The sequence below is a fragment of the Glycine max genome, chromosome 13 (assembly GCF_000004515.6).
Source record: "Glycine max cultivar Williams 82 chromosome 13, Glycine_max_v4.0, whole genome shotgun sequence".
NCBI classification, from domain to species: Eukaryota; Viridiplantae; Streptophyta; class Magnoliopsida; order Fabales; family Fabaceae; genus Glycine; species Glycine max.
This window is the reverse complement of record NC_038249.2, coordinates 25,173,241-25,200,379: the sequence shown is the minus strand read 5'-3', so window position 1 is coordinate 25,200,379 and position 27,139 is coordinate 25,173,241. Positions and strand designations below refer to the sequence as shown.

Here is a 27,139-nt window from a genome sequence, read left to right as displayed (position 1 = left end):
ATGTAAAATATAATAAAGAATAATATAAATTGTATTTAAATAAACAACAAAGACCCAATCGATTTAAATTTATTCTAAAATCGTTCACTAAATCATCCTTTGACAATTTTTAAATTATTCCCCTCACAGCGAATTTTAACATTTTCAATTTCTTATAACATGAAGGATGTGTGCAAAATTTATAACGAAGCTGGAAGTGTAATAATCATCATTACCCTATTCAAAGAAAAGCCCATGATTTTTGTTTTTCTGTTTCATACCAGAAACTCAAATATAATAGTTTGTTCTCTTAGTTGACATTTAGCCACTTATTATTTGATTTAGCTCTGGCAAGATCTTAAGAAAACAGGAAATCAATAATTCAAATAAGCAAAAGACTTTTATTTATTTATAAAACATGTGTAAAATAATAAAATACTGTTTTGGGTATTATCATAGTAGATTATAATTTCCATAACAAATAACAGGCTCTACAACTTGAGATAACATAACCACATGTTATTTGTTTTTTAGCCCATTGATCCAAGGCAATTCATTGACCTAGCTCTTTCTTTTTTTTTATAATAATATTGGTACAAACTAATATTAATGACCAATTCTTGCCTCTCTCTTCAAATTCACTTCGTTCACAATAAAAGCAAAAAACGAATAAATAAAAGATTGACGTTTAGCCATTGCCCACCACTCATCATCCATCTCCATCACATACCATAACATTCTACAAACAACCACCTTAGAGTTCACAACCACAATTCCACAAACAAAGAACATGGTAGTATCAAAATGTCTAAGTCTAACACTCTATGTTCCTCCTCACCCCACTACTCCTTTTCTCACCCCAGTGACACCACCCTCCAAAAAAACTCCAAGCTTGTCTTACTCTTCCAGCCATTTTCCCTTCCCAACAAAACTGAACAAAGCCTTTCCCACCCCTTACAATTGTACCTTAACCAAACACTTTCCAATGAAATGTTCCAACTCTTCAAGCTACACAGCACCACCTGATTTTGAGCTTGAGTCTGATCCAACACTCACCAATGAAGACCTCAAGCCAACAGCACCAAGTCAAAGGACATTTTCTGGCTTTGAAATAGCAAGTTTATGGGTTGGTTTAGTTGTTGGTGTCCCTTCTTACTACCTTGCTGGAAGCCTTGTTGACCTTGGCATGGCATGGTGGCAAGGCATAGCAACTGTGGTGGCAGCCAACATGGTTCTCTTGGTTCCTTTGGTTCTCACTGGCCATGCAGGCACACGCTATGGCATATCATTCCCAGTTCTAGTTAGATCCTCTTTTGGAATCAATGGTGCTCATATTCCTACCCTTATAAGGGCACTTATTGGTTGTGGTTGGTATGGTATTGAGTCTTGGATTGGTGGAGAGGCAATTTTCCTTCTCTTGCCAAAGGCAATGAAGGAAACTTCATTGTCTCAGTCTCTACCTTGGCTTGGCACTTCCCCACTTGAATTTGCTTGTTTTTTGGTCTTTTGGTTTGCTCAATTGACCTTTGTTTGGAAGGGAATTGATGGCATTAGAAAGCTTGAGAAGTACTCAGCTCCAATATTGGTTGCTCTTACTTCTTGTCTTCTCATTTGGTCTTGTGTCAAAGCTGGTGGCATTGGTCACATGCTCTCTTTGTCTTCTAGGCTCTCTACATCAGAATTCTGGTCTGTTTTCTTCCCTTCTCTCACTGCCAACATAAGCTTTTGGGCCACTGTGGCTATTAACATCCCTGATTTTACTAGATATGCTAAGAGCCAGAAGGATCAAGTTATTGGTCAAATTGGGCTTCCCATCTTTATGGGGGCATTCACATTTGTTGGTCTAGCAGTTACTTCATCCACAAAAGTGATATTTGGTCAAGTTATTTCTGACCCAATTCAACTTCTTGGTCAAATTGGTGGCCTCACAACTAGGATCATTGCAATCCTTGGTATAAGCCTAGCAATTATCACCACCAATATTGCTGCCAATGTTGTGGCACCAGCAAATGCTCTTGTTAATCTAAGTCCTAAATGGTTCACCTTTAGAAGAGGAGCACTTTTAACTGCACTCCTTGGGATTGCATTTCAACCTTGGAGGCTTTTGAAATCAAGTGAGAGCTTTGTTTATACTTGGCTAGTTGGATATTCTGCTTTGATGGGTCCTATTGCAGGGATTGTTCTAGCTGATTACTATATTATACAAAAAACATATTTGAATATTAGTGACTTATACTCTAGGAGTCCTTATGGAGCATATAGGTATTCAAGAGGGTTCAATGTGGCGGCTATTCTGGCACTAGTTGTTGGAGTTTTACCTGTGGTTCCTGGTTTCTTGCAGAAAGTTGGAATTGCAACTTCAGTTCCTAACACTTTTGTTGTGATCTACAACAATGCATGGTTTATAAGCTTTTTTTCTGCAGGGTTCTTGTATTTGGTTCTATCGAATTTGAGAGGGAAACCTGGTAACTCTGCTGCTAGAGACCCCCTTTTGCCCACTGCAAAGTAAATATAGAGAAGCTCATGGAATGGAGTATTTCACCCTATGTATAAATGTTGTACATTGAGATATAGCCAATGAAGAAACTTTCTTTAGACATTATTCTTTGGTTGAAAAACGTTCCATGATTGAATTATGGAAGTTTCTGTTAATCATTTCAATGAGTTGTTATACTGATAATTATGAGCTGGCTTGTACATTTTTTTCTTTCAATGATGGGATCATATCAATAGTAATGTCTGCATAATATAACTCTTGACAGATTAGATATACAAGGTCTTGTTCCCTATAGATATCAAAACCTGTTTTCAATTTTCAGTTGTGAAATAAAAATAAAAACTATTGCTGCTACTGCAACTAATGATAGTATTCATCTAGAGTTACTGTGCTATTGTACTTCTTGTTAAGCAAAAATTATACATGAGCAATTGACCCCAAAAATGAAAAGAATGGATAGGGTATAGGCATTCTAAAATATATCAAAATAGTTGGAATATGTCATAATATAGTTATGGTGTTATATTAGCTATGTTTCATAGAAGACGAACTTAATAATGGGCTTTACAAGTGATTTTCAAACCTTTTTTTTGTTTTTAGAAGAAAGTAATTTTCAAACTTGAAAACAAATAACAATGACAAATTTAAGTATAGAAGGGCGAAAGATATCTTACTAATAATCAATGGTATAATAGTAACAATAAAAGTCAACTTTCTTTATAATGTTCGGATTTGAATTATAGGCTTTATAAGACTAAATTAAGAAAAATAAATTTTTGGGGGTGAATAAGAATTTTTTTTAATAAGGCTATAATATAAACAAACTAACTAGTAATATTATGAATTAGCACTTATGACGGATGTATTTACAAAGGTATACCGTTGCACTTTTCATTAATAGGTTCACCATCAAAGCAGACTACCGCCAACTACGTCACTTGCATCCAATTTTGGTTTTGGGCCCAAACCTACACTGATTGGGCTGAAATACAATTGGGCTAGACTCTCATTTGAACGATCTCATCGCTTCCCTTCTTTTGCCAACCTTTCAGATTATTTACGTCCATAGTTTCTATTTTCAAACGGTCTTCATGAATTTCTATAGGTATTTTTAGGAGGAAATTAATCAGAATTGATTGAAATTGAAATATATAATGAGAATAATTAGCAATAAAGATCGTGTACTTTAGTGAATCAAGGATTCAAACGAAATTGAGAGCTTTAATGACTCAAGGATTGTGTACTTTATTTATGCAAGGGAACAAGAAATTGAAGTAAAAAAGCTTCTGAGCACTTGACTGTTAAAGGAAAGAAGCTGGAAGAACAAGCATTGGCACTAAGCACCTGAAATTCTAAAAGCGTGGAAAAATAGAATAATCCATATTCGTAGGTGCTTGGCGTCAGAAAGATTAATAGAAGTTAAAGAATAAGTCTAGGTGCTAAGCATTGAATAGTTGATTAAAAAGCACTAATGATAGTGAGATCCTTGATCATTGATTCCGTTAAATAATGTCTCAGATTCAAATCTTATAAATAAAGAAAACATAATTAAAAAGAAAATTTCCATTAAAAATAATCAGTCATATTTCTAGATAGAAATTTTCAGTAAAATCGATAAATATTTATACAAATAATATGATTAAAAAATATATATAAGGACCATTTATTTTGTTCAAGGATCCCTAAAATGTCAGCACCACGCCCAGATTAAAGTACTACATGTGTCAAAAGCATAGAAAAAGTCAGACTAAAACTTAAGTGCTAAAGATTAGTAACAGTGCAAACCAATGGCGCTTAAGCATCATATCTCTATGCTAAGCGCCAGCATCTATAGGAAAAGAACTGGTTTGAGTGCTTGAAGTTCTAATGCCTAGGACCCGAAATCAGAAAACGACACGAAACTCAATGCATCATCTACCATTCTTCTTCTCAATTCTTTTGATACATTTGAATTTTTTGGGTACATATTCTTCTTCTCAATTCTTTGTATCTAGTCAGGTTTTACCGATTTTCTTCAAACTACATGCAGTACATGAACCTTAATTAGGTGGGATGAAATTAGGCTGATTTGATTTGTATAATTTTTATTTTCTTTTGTTTCCTTAATTGTGGGATGAAATCTATTCTTTTTCTCTTGCATTTTATTCTGTCATAGTATTAGTGCAATGGCTACTGAAGTTAAAGAGAGGTGACACAGGTTTCGCGGTTCAAGCTGGATCAAAGTCCTCAGGGTCAAAGTGAAGGAAGGGACGACAAAATATGTTGTGCAATAATTGTAAGCAGATAACTGTTTAGGCTGGGGAAAAAAAGTGTTTTTCAATTTCTATATTTTTGGTTAAATATGGTCAAGTCCATTATATTTTTTAAGGTTTGAAAGAACTAAGCTCACATGTTTTTTTTATAAAAAAAAAATTTGAAGACCCAATTTATCAATATGAAAGTATAAACATTTTGACCACGTTTGACTGGTAGTATAAAAACTAAAAATACATATATTTTTTTGTTTAGACCCTTGCTCATCTCACTCAATATTGGATTATACACAGGTGTTTCTCATTATGACAGGACAATTGGAGCATCTGTTTGCTATTTGAGACATGATGGAGTGTCACGTGGATAACAAGTTAGTGCCAAGGGAGAGAACTATATATGCTGCTTGGTGATAAAATGAAGTTGTCTAATGTTCTTTATGTGTCATGTTTAAGTTGCAAATTGATTTCTGTACTACACAGTTAATCAATGAATGTAATTGCGGTGTTTGATTTACTAATAAATCGATTTTTGGGCAGTATCTTGTTCATCCAACAAGGGTTTACATTTTTTTTAAAAATGAAAGATTTTAAAACAATATTAAATTCTTCTAAACGGAACTTTAAAACATGCAATAGCCTAATTATTTACTCAAACCCCCCTTTTTTTAAAAAAATCCTTCCTTTCTCTCCCTCTTCATTTTGATTTTCGGAAATCTCATATTGTTCGATTCTTCTTGTATACCACACGTTTAAAATAGAAAAGATACTTAGAATCTATGTAAAGTATGTGACCATCTATAAACCCAATTGGCAATGTTCTTTCGACGAAAGAGTAATATATTAATTATCAGCTCACGCACTCATATGCTTGGCTATATGCCTACCAAAAAATTATATGCTTGGCTATATATGAAGGTTTATAATTAATTGGTGCGAGCTAGAGCGCGCTGATAAATTTGGCTTTTATTATAGGTAAGTAGGTTTGGTACTGCATGCATATTATAAATAACATACATGTTCTTCATAAAAAAATATGTTAACGAGTTATCTTTAATCAATTTGTTTTTATTTTCGCCTAATATATACACAATAGATTGTACGCTATTTTACGGAAATGATCACCAACTGTACGTCCCCAGTCATATTAAATTGCTAATAATTAAGAAAAGACTTTGGTGCTCAGAAGAAATAATAATGATAATGAAATAGCTAACAGAGAACCAGTGAAGACTTGGTAGTATGCATGGCAGGACTTAAATATTATGAAGCACTGTTTGTAGTTGTTCATACAATATTAAGATAGAAACAACGCCATATATGCAAAGAATCGGGGACATAAAGACAAAAGGCAAAGCTAAATAATTAGTGATTAGCAATAATAATTTAAGTTTTAGGAAACACATTAATTATGACATTGACCAAACTTTGGAACTGGTATCGTGAAGCACTCCCCCTTTGGTCTAATTGGAAATTTGTATAGTCAGCATGGGCGGATCGAAAATATTTGTTTAGTGAGAATAAGAAAATAATATATTGTTTAATTTTCTTACAAAAGAAAAATATATAATATTATGATAAAAAAATTGAATTACTCAAAATTTTACAAATTACAATTGGATGAACGTGAGTACTTGTATTTCTGACTTATTTTATATGTTTAGTATTATATATAGAAGCAAACTGATAAAAATTAAAAGGATAAAATAATAAAATTAGTATTTTATTATCTCTTTTATTTCTTAATTATAACTTTATATGTTCATCAAAAAAATTGTCTATGGGGTGACACCTGTTTTTTTAGGGGCAATTTTTTTATCAAACATATATAAGTAAAAAAAATTATTTTCTGGGGGTAATTGCCCCAATAGTGCTTGCATTCATCCCTGTTAGTGAGCAAATAGTACCTTTGTCTTAAATAAGGGCACCGATCTGGCTCTGAGTTAGACGTGTTTTCTTTATAAAGGTTAAATTATTATTTTTGTCTTTTAAATTTTAAAATTTTTAGTTTGGTCTTTTATATTTTTAAATGATTTTATTTTGGTTCTTTTATGTAAAAATGTTAAATATTTTAACAAAAAAGTGACACGTCCATTAACGGAGATAATGTAGCATATTAATTGAAAATGTTATTTTAAATTATTTTATTTTAATCATTTATGTTTTTTAAAATTATTTTATTTTGGTATTTTAAGTTTTTAATTGATTTTATTTTGGTCCATTAAATTTGTAAAATGATACATTTTGGTCCTAACAGTTACATATGACATGTTAGGATCTACTGAGTATAATTGATGACATTCTTATAAAAATAATCACAATTATTTTGTCTTAGACACTTGTATGTGTACAATAACATTAGGAGGCACTTCCATAGTTTGAAGTTGAAGCAAATTTTGTGGAGGACTACCAAAACAAAATATTCTATTTGAAAAGGTAGTGTCTTATTAAGGATAAAGAAGATATTGAAGATTGAATATGTTGCAACACAATACTCGGGTAAGTTTGTTTATGTGTTGGGCAGTGTAGTATATTTACTATTTTCAATTTCTTAATATCACTAGTTGAAGTGCTTATGTGTAGGTGTGCATATGACTAATGTGTCTAAATTCAAAATGATTTTCACCTGCACAAAGTAAGTCAAGTAGTGATGCTAAAAATATGAAAACAATAAATAGATTACAACATCTATTGCATGCATTTAATTGGAAATAATTTTGGTACATTCACTGGATCATGACTTCATATGTAACTAATACCAAAATATATCATTTTTACAAACTTGATAGACCAAAATGAAATCATTTAAAAAAAACTTAAAGCAATAAAATTAAACCATTTAAAAAACATAAAAGATGAAATTAGTGACATTTAAAATGACGTTATTTTAATTAGCATGTCACATCATTATATCAATTAATGCTAATAAAAACACCTCAATCTTTTTTGTCGACATATTTAGCATTTCTGATTAAAAAGATCAAAATAGAACCATTTAAAAACATAAAAGGTTATAATATAAAGGACTAATAGTTTAGCTTCTTATAAACCAATTTCAAAGTTATGACATTGGTTTATTTGTTTTGTAACTAAAGAAACTTTTTTATTTAGAAAAAATGAAAATGGTAATGACAAAGATTGAATTTTAAACCATAATAAAAAAAATTGACATAATGTCATGAAATAATTTTTAAGAATTTAAATTGTTATATGTCAAAAAAGAATTTAAATTATTAAATAAAATTATATAATTAATTTAAGAGTTTAATGATCATATAATATTAGTGTAAAAACTTATATTTTCAATCATTAGAAATTATTGTTGTTGTGACTCTTAATATAATTATTATAAAAATCAATAAATATATCAAATTATCATATATTTTCATTTATAATTGAGTGAGAATATAAAATTATTTTACATGTATACAGTATATTTTCTCATAATTTTATACTTTCACCACCTCTATCCTACTTATGTTACTAATTTTACCTATGTGCACCAACACTTGATATACTTTAATGGTAAGAAAATTAATTTCTTTTAAATAACGGATTTAAATATTATGGAAAAAGAAATATCGAGCAAGAGTTTTCTTTCTTAACTAAGTTCTTGATTAGTGTCTTGATATTTATCGGTGAAAACTCAAAATAACTCAAAAATATAGAGGTTTTTTTTTTTACAGAAATATAGAGGGACTTGAACTCCAAAGATTAGTCGAATGGTAAGATAAAATTTTGTATTTAATAGATTGTGTAGGTTTGAACTTTCACTCTTTTTTAAGTGAGATAATTACAAATTTCTTGTAAATGTTCGTTTTTTTAAGTGATAATGCTCGTTAAGTGTGAAGACTTTTGCCGGAAAAAAATATTGAGAGACTTTTCCTATCTTAATATTGCGTAATCTCTTTCTTAAATTTTTATATTATCATTTATCATAATTTATTATTGATATGACTTTTTAAATAACTATCATAAAAATTAACAAATTTATAATAAAGTTTTCTATATAATGAGTATAATTCTTTTTCTCAAAATAAAGACATACGTCAAGGCAAAAAAAAAAAAATCTTTAACCGCGCATTAATATCATGCACCAGTAAATGGTTGCTAGCTAATACATATCATGCACCAATAAACGGTATATATATATATATATATATATATATATATATATATATATATAATATCTTTATCCACTCATACATATTATGGTATCCAGCTAATATATATAGAGCCAAACTTGGAGGGATTAATTTCAGGCTTTCAATTAATTATAATTGAATTACCTCCGACCTCCTCCTAGGTCGTTTATTGTAGTTAATGTCACCTACTGCTGAGAACATTATTAATTTGATTATTTGTAATCTTCATCTAATATTGTATTTGTTGAAACACAAATTCACGAATATTCTTCTTTTTCATGAAAAATTATGTTTATACAACAAAAAGAGGAATAAGACGGGAAAAAATGTGAGATAAAATAAATAATATAATAAAAAGAGATAAAAAATAATATTATAACTTATAAGTGTGGTTAAGTATAATATATATAACTTTTCTGTAAAAAAAAAAAAGTATAATATAACCTACGTACAATAGCATCAGTTCATGAATTTATAGTCTCAAACAGCTGGAGTGCATTGCATGGATAAGCTTTATTATTAAATCTAATTATAATTATAATTTAAACCAAGGAAAGATGCCTGGCCCACATGTAAATTTCATATCTTATTATGAAACACTTAAACAAAATCATTTGCAAGTTTTAATTAATAACCTATCTTTTTGTATGGAGTTCGTGCTTGTCAGCCTCTCTCTGGCACACTTGGCAACTTCACCTCGCTTAGGTAATGAAAAGATAATCTTATATATCAAAGATATAATCAACGATAGGAAACTCCATAATATAATATTTGACGTGGATAAAGCCACTTGCAAAGTGTCATGCAAAACCAGAACATAGTTTTGTTAGGGGGAACGAACTACGTATTCCTTGCAGTTCGTTGATTTTTCTGAGTCATTGAGAATGATGATTAAGAAATTCTAAAATAATAGTTTAAATTGATGCACAAAATTAATGAAATAAGTCACCCTGCAGATTACAGAACCCTAAATTATGCTAAATTGATCATGGAGCAGACGTGGCAGGGACAGATGGAGATAGTCTTTGTAGGAGTACATCTTGGCAAAAGGATTATAATTTCACACACACACACATGGCTTGGAATTTGTTGAAGATGGGTTGACAATTACAAAACCGATATTGATAAATCAGATACAATAATTGTTAAATCTAAATTAATGACGACAAATCTCATGTGCAACTTGCAACTCGTTATGAATACGTTGCCAAAACCAATTTTTTTTTATGTGGCTAGAACCTACGACCTTCAACAGATATTGCTAGGAAATTAACTAAGGCACGGGCAAGGAATCGTTTCAATAATAGTTCTAAATTAAAAAATAATTTGTGCAATTAATTAATTTTATATATAATTTTTTTTTATAAAAATAGTAGTTGACTAAACTTGTTCTTACAAGAGAAGTAGATAATTGTGTGTTGATAGCTCTTGACTTTAATCAAGCTTGATATTTAATTGAATTTTATATTTAAGCAACGGGGTGGTTTGGTGCATGTATTAGTTGAGTGATTTCAAATGTATCTAGTGCATTCGTCATTAGATTATTCAAGCAAAAGGAGTCATGAACGTATTGCTGAGCTGGTGTGTTAACTTACGCAGTGACATCATCACCCCAAACATAATAAACCCATTTCGCATCGCGCTAGTTAATTAGATTAAGGACCACCAATTCATTAGGTTAGTATAAAGTGCGCAACAATTCAGTGTTTCCCTCTATAATTAGAAGTAGTAAACCGTGACTGGCCGAAAAAAAAAAAATTGACTCACTTTTTTATATATTCCGGATGTATTTTAGCTTCAATTTTGACATTCAACTCATTTCTTTATTATTGGATTGATCCAGTTTAGTTGTCAAGTGATATATTTAGCCGCGATTCCATGCTCAAAGCTCAGGGGATCAAACATCAAACTTTTATTAAGGGACCAAACCTCAATATTTTCCCACCAACTCGTTGTGACTAAATGTGTTGAAATAATCAGAAATCTAGAAGGAGAAATGAATAGATTCTTTTAAAAAATTTACACCTTAATTTCTTAATTCAATTAAAATGATCCCTTTTAATTAATCAAAATTTTCTCAAAAGTTTGTCACAAAAATATTATCACAACTAAAAAAAATTAAAATTAATATCATCCAAAAACAGAATTTTATAACTATTTCATATCAATTCCATTATCAAGATAGATTAGTAAAACAAAGGTTTAGAGAAAGAAAGACTCACACTCAAATTTATACGGATTCCGTTCTTAAGAGGACTTATATCCAATTGTTCTAAGAACTCTTAGAACTTCTACTAATATAGAATCAAGTATAAATATTATGCACATACAATTTTCTAAATTTACTTTTTTCTTGAACCCTACAAGAGAAAGAAAAGGAGTTGAAACCCTATCAACTCACACAAACCCTTGATAACCCTAACCAAAATAAAAAATAAGAAAGAAATCAGAATTGGATTGAATACACCTTTATGTGTAGATTAACATCTTCAAGCTCTTCTTCAAAGAATGATCAAATCATGATGAACATTGAATGAATCTTGATCAACTTGAATCTCTTGTTGAAATGCACAATGATTCCCTTAGACAACTCTTAAAAATTGTTTTCTAAAAGATAAGATTGAATAAAGAGTCACTAATGAGAAAGAACAAGTGAGGGTATTTATAATGTTAATAGATAAAACTGATTTAATTAAATTATCGAATGTGGTATTCTATTAATTCGTTCAAATCCCTCTTTGTTATACATTTCCAGAAACATGGTAATTGATTACAGATTGTGATAATCGATTATCTTGTTTCACATAAAGCTTCTCAAGTTTCTATGATTCTGGAATAATTGATTATCAAATGTGATCATCGATTATTTCGACTCAAAAGAGCTCCTAAAGTTTTCAGACATAATCTAATTGATTACTGAATGCGGTAATCAATTATCTCGAGCCCTAGAGACCTTTTTTTTTGCTGAAATTGGCTTATATAATCGATTACTAAAAATGGTTATTGATTAATTCAATGATTCTTGTCGAATTTCAAAAGAAGTGAGTTTTTTTGTTTATTCTAACACTTTCTAATTGATTACTAAACTTGGTAATCAATTACACTGTAATGAACTTATTGTTTTAAAGAAACTTTGAGATCAATACATTTATCTTATCATATTTGATTTCTTCTTGGCGTGGATAATAAAACTGAGTCTAAAACACTTGACATGCCTAGTCTAAAAATATTAAATACAAATACCACTTCTTTACAAACTTGTTTGACATTGTAAAATTATTAAAACCAAAAGATCTTAAGACTAATCTTCAAGTCTTTAATCTCTTTGATTCAACAAAATGACACACAATAAACATGTTGTGCATTGATGGCCTAAAATTTATTTTGAACTCTTTTAGAACTAAAATTGATTTTTTTTTGTTACGTATCATTGAGGGCTTTTAATAGTTTTCCTTCCAATTCTCTTTCAAGCATAAACTTTCCTCACATTTTAGGTTGCTTTTGTTTTTCTTGAAAGCTCTTCCTAAGATTTTAAAGTTGGCTCAAGCTTCTTCCTCTACATACCATTTAGTCTGCTTTGTAAAGTAAAGACTTTAGCAAATTTATAGCAGGAAACAAATAGAGATAATAGAAGAAGAAAAGTCATAACTCGTTTGCATCCCCACTAAATAGCAAAAATTCAAATTGCAAATGGAGATTTATGCATCATTAGATGAGACTGATTTTTGGACAATATGTTCCACATACATGATTCTTGGTTTTCAATAGTTGAATCGTCATTCAATGGTTTGGAGAGGGAGGACACTTGTTCATAGTACAAGCTCTATTTTTAGGGTTTTTTATGTTCTTGCTTCTCATTTTATAAGCTTTGTGCCTGGTTTGCTTTTGATTATTGCATGCATTATTTGTGCACTTGTTGGAGACTCTTTTGTACCTTTTATTAATAATAATGGAGCTATTTCTTTGATTTGGGTGAACTTTGATTTTTTTTTACCATACTTTGAGAGATTTTCCATGCTAAAAATCTTGTGCCTCTTTGATGAGTTTGTAGTTTATAATTTTATTGATCATAATTTTGATTTTATAATATATGATGTGTATGAACCTAAAACTGACAACATCGCGATAGAAACCTAAAACATGCATATTGTGTATGATTATATATAGGTTGGGATAACCTAAAACAAAGGGAACATTAAAAAAGCCTTAGCTTCTACATTGATTAATGCTTTAACCAATGTAAAAAGTGGTAACTTTCAACATCGGTTAGGTTAGAAATCAATGTAGGAAGTGGTTTTCTTCATCGATTATGAACTTAGAAAGTGAATACTTTCTATTATGCCTACAATCTATATTGATTTTGGAACCAATGTAGAATCTCTCCAAAAAATCGATATAGAATCTCCTTCATGTAGTGGTGTTTCTTACCTAAGAGCAACTAACTATATTTCCCTGATGCAATGACAATTCTAACTAATAATGCCTTTAGCAACAAAGAAAAAAAAAGAAGATAAAATGTCTCCTTAAAACCTTCATGGACTTTTAGCTTTCCCAATAGGATAATAATTTGAATAAATTACAATGGTACCCCCTTTGTTTTATTGAAATTATAGGAGGCATCCCTCCTTTTTTCAAACTACAAAAAAAAGACTTAGTTTTGCATTCTTGATATAATGACACCCCATGTATCCCAAATGCAATGCCTAGTTGCTTTTAAGATCAATGATTGTTCCCACAAATAAACATAAGATTTTTCAAAGTGTTTTAGCCTTACTCACATACTTTATGGAAAACTTTTCAAATGATTACTTATCTTAAAATTTCTCTAAATCAAGCATTCTTAACTATGAAGTTCTTAAAAGATGGATTATTGAAAAATATATGTATCTTTTTGGTATAAATAGTACTAATTTATTTCTTTATATCATCTTAAATTGTATAGTTTTATACTTACACAATCTTTAAATTGTTCTCATTTGATTGTGCATTTGATTCATTCATTTATTACTTATGTTAAAAGTTTGTCAAGAATCACTCATTATTTGTATTTCATCCCTTTTACATTTGTGATCACTCCATACTCTCATCATTCCCAAGATGTTACACCAAATGGTGTAAACTTGGTCTGATTTAGAGGTCACGTGACTTGCACTTGATCTTTAAGGGTTTTTTTCCTCCAAATGCCCCTATCTCATCTTCTTCGTTAAGTCAAAGCGCCTTTAGCTTACTTTTTTCACTTCCTCCTTTTGTACCCACCACCGCAGTAGACTACTGTGCACCATTGCCAAAGGCATATTTTGACAACGGCGTTTTTTGCCTCCTTTATTTTTATCATTTCCCTTTCTCTTTTTAGTTTCTTTTTCTTTCTTCTCTAGCTAGAGCTACAAATTAATCTTCCAAACCAAATATGTAAATCGAAAATGAAACCCCCCACATGCAGAATGAATAAATTAGAAAAGGAGCCTTGCGCGTGAGCACAACAAAAATGAAACTCTTCATCTATGACAGAGTCGTGGTACCAAGTTTGTATTCTCATAAAAAATGCAAATTGATAATACCTTGTGTAATTCGCGTAAAATACATAAGTTTTGATCCATTATTTTTATTTTCCACAATACCTTACCGCACTTTTTTAAAATGACTAAATTCAGAAAAATTATTGGAAGACTGCGGGCAGGAAGTTTACCAAGTCATATGCCTTTCCAAATATCACCTTTAGAATCAAAATCTTTTTCAAACTTTTTGCACAAATCAACTATATCATTTATTACAACAACGCCGTATAAAGTTGTCTAGAAAGAAAAGCTGAATAATTGATTGTATTTATATTATAGTCTTTAAGCTTTAAAAAATTATTTTGAAATAATTTTCTAAATGCAGTCTATGAGAAAAAAATTGATTCAAATCATTAACTTTTAATTTATGACTTTTTTTTTTCAAAAAGACAAGGACTAAAAAGATGGCATGATGCCTTTCATAAATTTATCATGATGTGAAATTCCTCAATTATAGCACATATTTCCATATTGATTCTCAAAAGTGTTTGATAAAGTTCAAGAGTTGAAGTTGTTTGGCAAGTAAGTTTTATGCATATAGGAGTGTATTCAAGGGATAAGGGCAGGCTTTCATCGCCCTAAAAAAAACTATCTTTAAAAAATAAATTTAATCAAAGATATTTCTACTCCTTCAAAATAAATGGATTTTTATTTTAGTTCTTCAAAAAAATATTTTCCATCTCTAAAAAAATAAAAAATTATTATTTTTAATCTCTATTGTGATTTAACACTTATTAGCTGCGTATATGTTCGAGAAGAGCAAGTGATCACCTCAGATATTAATACACACTAATGTTCATGGTATTATATCAACATGTGACATCTCAAATTATTTTTTTCTTCTAAATTCTTAAAATAAATATCATTTATTTATCTTAAAACAAATATTAGGAACCAAAAATAGTGGTTTCGTATCTTGAAGCTGTGAAATTATAGATAAATATTTTAGTGACCAAAATCAAAATTCGCCCACTTTACAGGATAAAAAATGGGGATTTTAAGATTTAAAGGAATGAAAAATTACCACCAAACACGTGATGTGAGGTGTTTCAGCTTAATAAGTGATCTTGAGTTTGAATCTTATTATTGTCTATAGTAATTCTATTATATTTCACAAAAATTGTCTCTAGTAAAAAAAATATAGTGATGGATAATTCCAGTAAAAATAAGAGAGAGAGGGATGGACAATTTTATTGATACGGAAAAATAGTATATTATTAATTAGTGCATGTACTGCATGTATTATATTGTTAATGTAGACTTAGACATAATTTATATCAAGGAAAGTAAAGTGAACGCCTAACATTTTTTTTCGTTGGTATTTTACATCTTTAGTTGTGCATAGTAGATTTTATTTATTTTCAGTCCATGCCTTGTGTTTTGGATCCATCCTTGTATCTTGCAAGCATGTATGAAAGATATTTTGTGATTATTGTTTTACAAATAAAAATTAGACATACAAATAAATAGATAAAATGAAGAGAAATTTATCTTATAAGTAAAAAGACGTAGGAAAATATTATTAAAATAAAATATGAAGTAATAATGTTAATTATTAAAAGGATTTTATACAAATTTCTAATTTAATTAAAATTAGGATATTCATATCGTGAATCAATATTGATTTAAAATATTCATATGTTTGAGTTATAAATTGAACAAATAAGATAACTCAACATATATAACAAAAAAGAAAAGAAAAGAAAAGAACAATCTTTCAAATCGCTTGGTGTTTTTAATCCGTAAAAGTAAGGGAATTGGATTTCCCACTGCCACAGAGAGAATGCAAGAAGAGTCTCTATATACCATTAAGTTTATTCACATACACAATAAAAAGCTAATAAATAAGGTATATAAGATGAAAATTGGGCAATCATATTGAGTGTAGAACCTGCGGTCAATAGTCAAGTGCAGGAAATCCAGGTCCAAAAGCATGCCCCACACAGTGTGAGATAAAACATATTTACCATTTATGTAATATTACTTATTATTATTATTATTATTATTATTATTATTATTATTATTATTATTATATATGAGAGAGGGGAAGATTTACCATTTATATAGGAATAGAGAATTTAATTATAACCAACCAATAATGCAAATATTAATATTAAGTCATAAAATTATTCTTTGTGCATATGTATAGTGATGTTCATGGATTGAATTAGATTGATTTAAAAGAAATAATCATATGATTCAATCACTTCAATTTTTTAATTCACCATTCAATTGGTTTTATTCAAATTTTAATTTGGTCTGATCCAATTTAAAGTGATTTGGATTGAATTAGTATTCAGTTTTATTTTTATCTTTATTTTTTGAGAAAATATTAAATAAACTATAAGATATATAATAATTATAATAAAAATTAATTTAAAATATCAAATATTTCATTTACATGTCATTATATAAATATATTTATGCATCTTAACTCAAATAATTAGTCAAAAATGATCTTTAATTAAATATATTTTTTTTATAAATAAGTATAAGTTATATGATAATTTTATAAATATATAAGAAATAAGACTATAAATATAAGTAATATTATCAAATTATGAATAAAAATATATACAAGTGTATATGTTCGGATTGAATTGGATTAGATAGGTTTTAAAAATTAAATCTAAAATTTGATCCAATTCAATAAAAATTCAATTTTGTTTCTAAATTTTGTTTTTTTGATTTTCGGTTTATTCAGTTCTTGGATTTTTTAAATCTATTTTTCAGCTATCATTGAATTGGATCAATTTATGAACACCCCTAATATGTGACTACTAAAAAAATTATTGTTTTAAAAGGTAGTGTTCTCTTGAAAAGTCATATTTACTCATGATCCAAGATTAATCTCATGACCTGTTTAAAGGGTTAAAGTTTGTAAAAATATATTAGGATCTTATCAAAGAGTTAAATGCCTTAATTATGACGGTTAAAAAAAATTATTCATTATCCTTATAAATGACTAATTAAGTCATATTCAAAATATGTTACTTTTCTTTCAACCCCAAATTAACTACTCGATTTTTTTCCTATGGTTCTCAAGAGAGCCTTCAAAATTACAGTCTAAGTGTTTTCTTTTTTTACAAGACACATTGTATTTGACTTGAGATATCCTTGAATATGTAAGATTATTATATATATATGATAAAATTATACTTTCTAGTATTTATAGTTATATATTCAAGATTTAAACTTGATTCATGTAGTCAGTAGTAATGTTTTTTGAACTGAAAAGAGCTCAAGAATATGGAGATAAGTCATAAACCTATGTCAAAACCTAAAAATATTTTTTATTTGCAACACAAAAGTCAGCGATCAAAATAGTACAATGGAATACATATAGAGATATAGGTAGGCCCTATGAAAAGCACAATTAATGTATAAACAGTTGAAAACTTGAAATAATACTAGTTTTCAGCAGCAAGTCGATGGCTTCATATGCAACTGTGGCGACCCTACTCCTTCCCCCCATGGTCTGACTCAACTATTGTCAACCAATTTGTTAATATTAGAATATGTCCACTGTGTGTTCACAAACCTGAAAACCGGTTTTCTCCAAAACTTGCCACTGTTCCCTACCCTACCCTTCTTTCATCTCTTCACTATATATACACATCAAAATGAACACAGCATCATCATCCAAACTTTGGTTTTCCCCTTATACTCCCCAACATTCTTTTTGTTTATATATTTTTCAACCCAGGTAATGGGGAATGAATATATAACTCTAATTAATAAGCTCTACTTTCTAATTTCTCAACCATGTGGAATAGCACATTTTGATATCCCCAACATATGTGCATTTACTAGACTATTATATAAATTAAAACATAGTACACTTTGTTTTTTTTTTTCTTTCTTTCTTTATATGCACTTGTTCTTACTTTACTTGCATATGCAGTACATTTTATATTGAGAAGCACACATGTCTCCAGCAATGGTAGGAAGTGGTGAGAAGGGTGAGAGTGATACACCAGGAAGTCAATATCAGAAAGGAGTGAAGCAGCTCGTTGACAATGGCCTTCACACAATACCTAAAAAGTACATACTCCCTCCTTCTGATCGACCTGCTACAAATTCAGAAGATTCAAATGTTGCCAAGCAAAACCTTCAGCTACCCATCATTGATTTTTCTGAATTGCTTGGTCCAAGAAGGCCCCAAGTCCTTCAATCCATAGCCAATGCTTGCGAACGGTACGGATTTTTTCAGGTGAGCTACCAAATGGGTCACATAGTTATCCTAAACCTAATGATCATAGTGAAACCTTGTACCTAATTAATATACACATGTTGAGCTATATACATAAATAAAAATTTGGTGTTCGACAATTTGGACCCTTCTATTATAAACACTTAAACTTGTACAGTTGACTCTTGGATGAAGGCAATTAAGTTGCTAGGAAATAGCATCAAGAGGACAATGTTATCATAGAATTGATTATGTGAATATGTGATTGAATGTTCTTTTTGGTTTGATTGATGCAGCTGGTAAACCATGGCATCTCAGATGATGTTATCAGCAGCGTGAGGGATGTGAGTTGCAGGTTCTTCGATCTTCCTCTTGAGGAAAGAGCCAAACACATGACAACTGATATGCGTGCACCAGTCAGATATGGAACAAGCTTTAGCCAAACCAAAGACACTGTATTCTGTTGGAGGGACTTCTTGAAACTCCTCTGCCATCGCTTGCCTGATTTCCTCCCCCATTGGCCTGCTTCCCCCTTAGACTTTAGGTGTGTACTATGAACTTAATTAGTTAATTAGATATAACTATTAATTAATGCTTAATCTATTCACTTTCCTCCTTCCTCTATGCGTGGACAACTTTTTTAAAATTAAGTTTTAGTATCCATCTATCACAGACTATATATATGATTTGCTTGTCAATTTGATTAGTGACAGCTTTCTCCGTACACGAATTAATAACTTCATGCCAACGAGATTGATGCAACTGGTAGGATTAAACAACATGATTAAAAGGTCCAAGGCTTTAAGAAAGGCTCGTGACATGATCTTGCTTGAAATGAAATAATCTCCCTTCTCTTAAAGCATTCTTCAGTTAATTAAAATATTGATCAATTCATTTCTTGCTGGAATATAAATTTAAAGTTTTAATTGTGGTCATAGTCTCAGTTGTGGTTGTAGTTTCGTTACGATCTTTAATGTTGTAAAATATTATAGATAAATGATGCAACGTACTTGGAAACCACTTTTAAAATGTATAATTTTTTTTTTACATATAGTTAGTTAGTTGTAAGCGATACATAGGCTAGTATAACCTATTAGGGTTAATTTAGTTGTGAGGATTTGAATAATTTACATGAAATTTTAAGTTTAAACCTCATTGTCTTATTTTAAAAAGATTTAACTATTCATTTACTCTGTATAATTATATAAAAAAAATCTTTTTGTTCTTGTATTTAATTATAAGAATCAAATAATTAATTAAACTTAACAAAAATAATAGGGTAGCATAAGGACAAACTTAGCTTTTACTTATAATTTTTCATTAATTGCAATGTAGGAAAGTGATGGCTACCTACTCGGAAGAAACCAAATACTTATTTCTGATGTTGATGGAAGCTATCCAAGAGAGCTTAGGAATCATAACAGAAGGAAACAACCAAGAAGAGAAGACAGAAGGAAAAGACAATAATATTATGAAAGACTTGGAAGATGGGAGCCAGATGATGGTGGTCAATTTCTACCCACCATGCCCTGAACCAGACCTAACCTTGGGGATGCCCCCTCACTCTGATTATGGATTCCTCACACTCCTCCTCCAAGACCAGGTGGAGGGTTTGCAAATCCAATTCCAAGGTCAATGGTTCACTGTTCAACCTATCAATAACGCTTTCGTTGTCAATGTTGGTGATCACCTAGAGGTAGTATTCAAATTCATTCATTCCTTTATTACACATTCTTGTACCACTCTTTTTTTCTTTTATTATTATTATTATTATTATTATTATTATTATTAAATTCATGTATTACGAGAATTGACAACACACTCTGTATTATTTTCTTGCTAATTCACTCTCCAAAGTGGAATCCACCAAATTATGTTATTTTTAATAAATTTTAATTGATAATTAAAAGATGTAATAAAGAGAGTTTGTTAAAAAATATATATTAAAGATTATGTTATTAATATTTCTCATTCACATGTTGGTGTTTTAGTGTTTTATTTTCTAGTAACACACTGTTAAAGCATAATCATTTTATTGTATTTTTTATTATTGGTTAAAATATATATGGAAAACTACAAAATTAGATAAAAGTATGACCGAACAAAATTTATTTATTTCTAATAAAATTTCAATCGATGAAGAATGTGTTTAAAAATATGTGCTACAAACAATTTTCTTTTTTCGTATATTAAAATTAGAGTTTTTTTACTTTAATTTATATTGATCTTTAGTATAAACATTTATTATCCAAATTACTAAAATGAAATTTTAATTTTAATTGCAAAAGCAATAAAAAAGCACATACTTCACTACGTTTAAGTTAATTTTGTCCTTACATGAAAATTTGAATCAAAAAGTCATATATCTAGGTCCTATTTAATATAGTTGCTGCTAATTTTTTCCTTTTTGTTGTGTGGACTTATTAATCAGATATACAGCAACGGGAAATACAAGAGCGTGTTACATAGGGTTATTGTTAATGCAGAAAAGAAAAGGACATCTGTAGCTTCGCTGCATAGCCTTCCTTTCAACTGCACCGTGAGACCGTCACCCAAACTCATTGACGAAGCCAACCCCAAACGTTACGCAGACACGAATTTTGATACTTTTCTTGCCTACGTTTCCACCAGAGAGCCAAAGAGAAAGGAATTCCTGGACTCTAGGAAATTGACTTCTACATGACAAGAACAAAAAATATTATGTATTATATATAAAATTATAAATTGAAGTGAAAAGTCTCATGGCACACAATAATTTTGGATGAATTCAGCGTATTCCTCGATCAAAAGTAAATATTCATTTAAGGGATTAATCTGAAACACAATAATTCGTTTGGATATTAGGGGAAAATTATCAATGTAACATTATTAATCTTGATTCGGTTGGACCACTCGGATTGTAAGTGATCTTAGACTTGCAGTCTCGCCCTGTTTTTCTGTACTATTATTAACTTATTATTATATGTTTGTACGCGATCTGTCTCGCACGTGAGCAAAGATGCTAGCATGTGACCATGTCCTAGCTCTCGAGAGATTAGTCATGTAAGAGTGTGATCAAAGGAAAATAATTCGATGACGACAGATCCATGGTACTTTAGTTACAGAGCAGTAGGCAATATTTAATGTTAGATCTTGGGAGATTTCCTTCGCATCCACACTGTTATAGAATGGATGCTGTCATTGAGCATATTTTGCATCGTATATATGTACGTACATGCAAAATAATTTGGACCCCATTAGATTTGAAGATCATTTTGGACCAGCTCATTAAGATTGTAGAAATTAACTGGGGCCATAGCTGATTTGGGCCAACAGATCAGATAGTCCATTTGATATCTTACTAGAAAGGAAGTTGTTATTGGTCCCCTATTGAGTAATTTTTTTTAAAAAAAAATTTCCAAAAATATTTTTTCATAGAAATATTATTTTGTTGTGCAACTGTTTAGTTGTACAATAGAATCGTGTTTTTGTAGTTTACGGAGGATGTGCAAAAAAAATAAACAACACATACATGATTTCATTGTATGTTATACAATAAAATCGTATTTTCGTAGTTTTCTAAAGGGGTGAAAAAAAATGAAAACATGATTTCACTGTGTAATGTACAATGGAATTGTGTTTCTGTCTGTCTCTTATTCTTCCTTTGCGCTTCACATCCTCAAACCTCAACCATAATCGTGTCACATACTGCCATTACCACCACCATACCAACAACATCATCATGTGACCCAAACAACACCCACATCAACAAATCTATGCACCACAACACCACCGCGCAACAAGGAAGTCACACACGTGTGGAGCCCAGAAGGTTGAGGTTGTGCACGCAAGGAGCCTCGAAGGTTAATTCGCGCATGTAGATGGAGATATAATGATGTTGAGAGCGCATATTTAGAGTATGGAGTGACGTACAACATTGTTCGAACTGTAATGGTGTTGCACGTGTGGCAACAGTTGTGCCCGACATTGGTTTGAATTTGGGGAAAAGATGGTGTGGTGGTGATGGATTGGGTAGGGTGAGAAGAAGGGTTGGGGCCTTGGAGGCATAGGGAAGGGGAAAAGGGAGGGAGGGAGACCTAAGAGGGATAAAAGGGTCTTTTCTCAAGTTTATAGGAGCTAATAACAAAAAGTATAAGAGTTAATATCAATTCCCTATTCAAAATTAGTTAGACTAAGTTAGAATTCATTAAATTTGGGCGAAATTGTGTAAGCATATGAAGCATAAATCAAATGAGAGTAATAGTAAGATAGAATTGTGCTTTGAAATAGGCAACACAACTAAAACAATTTTAGAATTATCGCAACTTAAGAGCTATGACTACCTAAAATGGGTAATCAATTGTCAAATGTCCCCTGCTCGGTTGACCATAGGATTATGAGCTCATGATCATAGGAAAATGCTAAAAACTATTTAGAATATAAGGAACGGGATCAATGACTTGGGCAGTACTTGTAACTGCTAGTAGCCTAGAGGTTTATAAAGTATAAATTATTAAGTCTCATTATATTAAAATACATTAAATATAATTATGATAGCTCGTATATTTTTTTCTTTCTTATATATTTGTAAAACTATCACATAGCTTATGCTTATTTATGAAAATATATTTAATTAGACACATTTTTTAACTATTTAAGTAAAGGATCATAAATATAAGAGCAAACTATATTAACACCCCAAGGTTATATTAAATTACATACAATGCTTCTTTTTGTTTAATGTTTACAACAACCTTCATTATAAGGGGTGTCAATGTAATATTTTTGAACATATAAGGAATTAGTGTAGAAATATGAAAAAAAAATGGTGTGTATAATTCAAAAAAAGGTCAAGAGGCATGAGTGTAATTTGTTCTAAATATGATAATCAAAATCACTATGCTTGACCCAATGGTGAGTAGTTGGGATAGTATGCATGGTCACATATTCAAATTTCAGTGTGACACTTTTACATTAAAAATTAAGAAAAATGCTAACGATACTCTTTATTTTTTAACAAAGCAAAACAATATTATTAGAATAGATAAAAACAAGTACAAAATGTACATGACAAGTCATTAGAAAAAGATCATAAATACAATCAATAAAACATCAAACATTTTCCATCCACTTCCAAATGCCCAACTCATTACACATCACAAGAGAAATGTTATCGATACTCTTTTTGATATTCTCTTTCTAATACTTTTTCTCTATGATTGGTTGATTTTTTATTTTTTTTTGAAAATCACAATTTTTTGTGACCACCACTTCACATATAATGACTCTCTTGATTTAAAATAGGATTTACCAAAATTGATAATTTTCAATAAATTTCAGCTAATCATAGATAAAATGTTACTCCCTCCATTCCAAAATATAAGTTGTTTTAGAAAGGGAAAAAAATTGTTCCAAAATATAAGTCGTTTTACAAAATCAATACTTAAATATTTTTTTTTCAAAATTACCCTCAATCAATACTTCATGCATTAATACAACAGTCTTTTTCATTCTCGTGAACTTTTTTTCCTAAGTCACTAGTATTTACACATGCACTTATATCATTGATTAATTTCAAAAATCACTTGCTTTTCCACAAGAAGCACCAAATAAAATAGATACTTTTTATACACTTCAACTTGATGAATAGCACTAGCACCTTTTTATATGTAAAAAGTTGAAGATTTTTTGAAGATGAAGAATGCGAAGACCCTATGTTTTCAGAAGTGGTAGAAGATTCCATGGATTTAGAGATTGTTGAAGACTCTTTGGATACACAAGATGTCAAAGACTCTATAGTTTAAAAAATGATTCAAGATTCCCTGGATTTGCAGATTGCTAAAGATTCTATAGATACACAAAATGATGAAGACTCCATATTTTAAAAAATAGTTCAAGACTCCATGGATTTGGAGATGGTTCTAGATTCAATGGATACAAAAGATGATAAAGAAGACTTCATTGATGTCTCATCTTTACCAAAGGCAAAAACACCACTTGATATAGATTTAAATATTTCCGCTAATTGTGGATTTGATTTGAACTAATTTCCAGAAAGATGAAAGTTCAGATGAAAAGGGCATCAAAGATGAAGTAAAGGTCATGTTGAAGATTTTACTTCCAACATTTTATTGAACGTTCATAGACAAGAGAGTTAACAATGGCTCATGGGATAGAGACTTGGAAAAAGGAACTAGCCAGAGTTTGTCTTTTTATTTTAATCCTTTCTTAATTAAAGTTATGTAATGACAATAGTTTGTCTTTTTACTATTTTAATAGTTGGTGTTATTTAATATGAATATGAAGTCTTGGCTTAGCTTTCTTACTTTGAAAAATACTTTCATGTTAATCATGCACGTATGGTACACATTCTAAAATGATGAATGCAAAGTCAATTTCTTATATGCAACACACACCTATTGAAATAATATTGCACTTTTTTACCTTTAAAAAAATTCATATAATATGACATCCCATTATGATTTTTTTATTGTCAAGTTTTATTTTACTAAAAACAAAAGGCAAAATGATAATTTAAAAAATGATACATGATATTCAAAAAGGGAAAAAAGTAGTATGATATTTAAGCACATAGGATAAAAAAAGCTTAGTTCCCTCAACCAATAAACGAAAGCACTCTATAAAAGAAAGCCAACAAAACATGAGCAATATTTTAATTTAAAAGCTAATCTAAATAATGAAGAACATCCTACACCAATTGGGGATCACATTTCAATTGCACAAGCAAATGTTTTTTCTCTTCTAATATTGCCTTCTTCAAATGCGGAATCTTGTAGTTGTGAGAACCTCTTGCTTTCATGATTTCAATAATACAAGATTGCAATGTTAAAAATATATGATTTGATCTCACGGCTTGAAATGACCTTTAAATTGTATCTACTAGCTCATCAATAGATTTAGGAGACTCCTTATGTTGTAAGGATCAAATTGCACTAAAAAAATTGAGATCTAAAACATTTAAATTTGGACAGTTTGTTGGTTGGTGCATCAAACGAATATCAAATCCATCTTGGAATGCTACTCGACAAAATTCTTCATCTTCAAAATCAATGTGTGTTTTTGCATTATCTTGTTGAATAAATATTGGGCAACCAATTTCTTCTCTTGGCCATTTTTTCTTGATGGCAGGTAGGATTTCTCAATAAAAAAATCTTCCTATGATTTCTTTTTTTAACTGATTGTATTGGTTTGGTCTCAAGTGTGTCTGCAACTCTATTAACACTACTCCTTTTAGCCGGCTCTTGAGCGATGAAAGAAAATACACCAATTTTTCCACCAACTATTATATTTCCTTGTGCATCAAATCTTAGACAAGCTTGGACAACCAAAAACATGACTTTTACAATGAAAATATTGCTTTTGCAAGAGCATGTTGGGTCTTCTTCGTCTTGTAGCAAATAAAAATTCTTAGACCTTTTTGTCATTTGAGACCACATTTCATCAATGTGGATGATGTTATACATCCCCACAAAAGTTGGATCATGTGGCATGCTAGCCCTATCAGGCATTGATATGCAAAATTGTAGTCTAGCTCTTTTGTTTTCTTCAATCAAAGAAGTATTTGTATCACTTGAGTGTCTTCGTATATATCTTGACTTTTAAACTTCTTTATTTTGTTCTTGTACTCATGTCCAATGCATGAGTAAGAGACCTAATAGTTGTCCTTTTGTGCAAAGAAATTTCACAAGCTCGACTAAAGTCAACTTGAATTTGCTTGAGACCACAATTTACCCTTTTATGGGAAACATCAACATGAACTCCTTTATTTTTAACAAGTTTCCAAATGTGTTAAACAATGCGTATATGAATTGAAAATTGTGATGCCACTAATTTAATCACCCATTTTTTCAAATTTTCATCAATACTTTTCTCTAATAAAACTTCATATGGTCGTTCTTTCAATATTGAACACAAATATTCTCCTTCGTACTTTTGGTTCCAAATTTGCCAAATCATTATCATTATTTTCATCTATAGGTAAGACAAATATTATACATTAAATATTGAAAAGAATGTAATTAAAAAACAAAAAAAAATGCGTAACAAAAAATGGAATGCCTAGAAACATGATACCAAAATCCATTTCGATATCTTCATGGGCGTTATCCTATGCATCACACTCTTCATATGGTTGACCATATATAGTTAAGAAAAACATTATAGAGAATTAGACAATCTTATAGATTAAATATTGAAAAAAAATATTAAAAAAATACATGAAAAAATGGAATGCTTAAAAATGATACCAAAGTTCAATTCGATATATTCACGTGCGTTATCCTTTGCATCATTCTATTCATATGGTTAATCATCTTCCACTAAAATATTATTTGAAATATAAGAAGTGAGACATTAGTTAAATCAAAGTGAAAGTAAATAAACTTCACATTGAAAAAAGACTTCACGTTAGTAAAAATATTAGGAAATTACTTATAAAAAAATATCAGACAATATTAAAATAAATTCTTCATATAATTTTCTTTCTAAATGATAAAAAAAATTCTTCATATGAAATTACTTCA

General features: G+C 30.1%; 2 protein-coding genes across 3 annotated transcripts; both read left to right on the top strand.

Moving 5' to 3' along the window:
- The first annotated feature begins 629 nt into the window (after window positions 1-629).
- On the top strand, window positions 630-2,678 carry LOC100819871 (purine-uracil permease NCS1). The gene has a single exon (XM_003542522.5). The coding sequence runs from the start codon at window positions 770-772 to the stop codon at window positions 2,486-2,488; it is 1,719 nt and encodes a 572-aa protein (XP_003542570.1). The 5' UTR covers window positions 630-769; the 3' UTR covers window positions 2,489-2,678.
- Window positions 2,679-17,977: 15,299 nt separating this feature from the next.
- LOC100818253 (probable 2-oxoglutarate-dependent dioxygenase SLC1) lies at window positions 17,978-21,495 on the top strand. Of its 2 annotated transcripts, XM_003541386.4 has the most exons (5): window positions 17,978-18,131; window positions 18,330-18,638; window positions 18,914-19,161; window positions 19,953-20,313; window positions 21,049-21,495. In XM_003541386.4, the coding sequence occupies exons 2-5, from the start codon at window positions 18,354-18,356 to the stop codon at window positions 21,298-21,300; spliced, it is 1,146 nt and encodes a 381-aa protein (XP_003541434.1). In that variant the 5' UTR covers window positions 17,978-18,131; window positions 18,330-18,353; the 3' UTR covers window positions 21,301-21,495. The 2 variants fall into 2 exon arrangements, with proteins under 2 accessions (XP_003541434.1, XP_040864056.1); XM_041008122.1 differs by having other exon boundaries at window positions 18,064-18,638.
- The last annotated feature ends 5,644 nt before the right edge of the window (window positions 21,496-27,139 follow it).

Bases quoted from the DNA above. Each gene is read 5' to 3' on its own strand.
- LOC100819871 (XM_003542522.5), top strand. From the start codon at position 770: ATGGTAGTATCAAAATGTCTAAGTCTAACACTCTATGTTCCTCCTCAC.
- LOC100818253 (XM_003541386.4), top strand. From the start codon at position 18,354: ATGTCTCCAGCAATGGTAGGAAGTGGTGAGAAGGGTGAGAGTGATACA. The intron at 19,162-19,952 runs GTGTGTACTATG...ATTGCAATGTAG, and splicing joins GCTTCCCCCTTAGACTTTAG to GAAAGTGATGGCTACCTACT. The intron at 20,314-21,048 runs GTAGTATTCAAA...CTTATTAATCAG, and splicing joins ATGTTGGTGATCACCTAGAG to ATATACAGCAACGGGAAATA.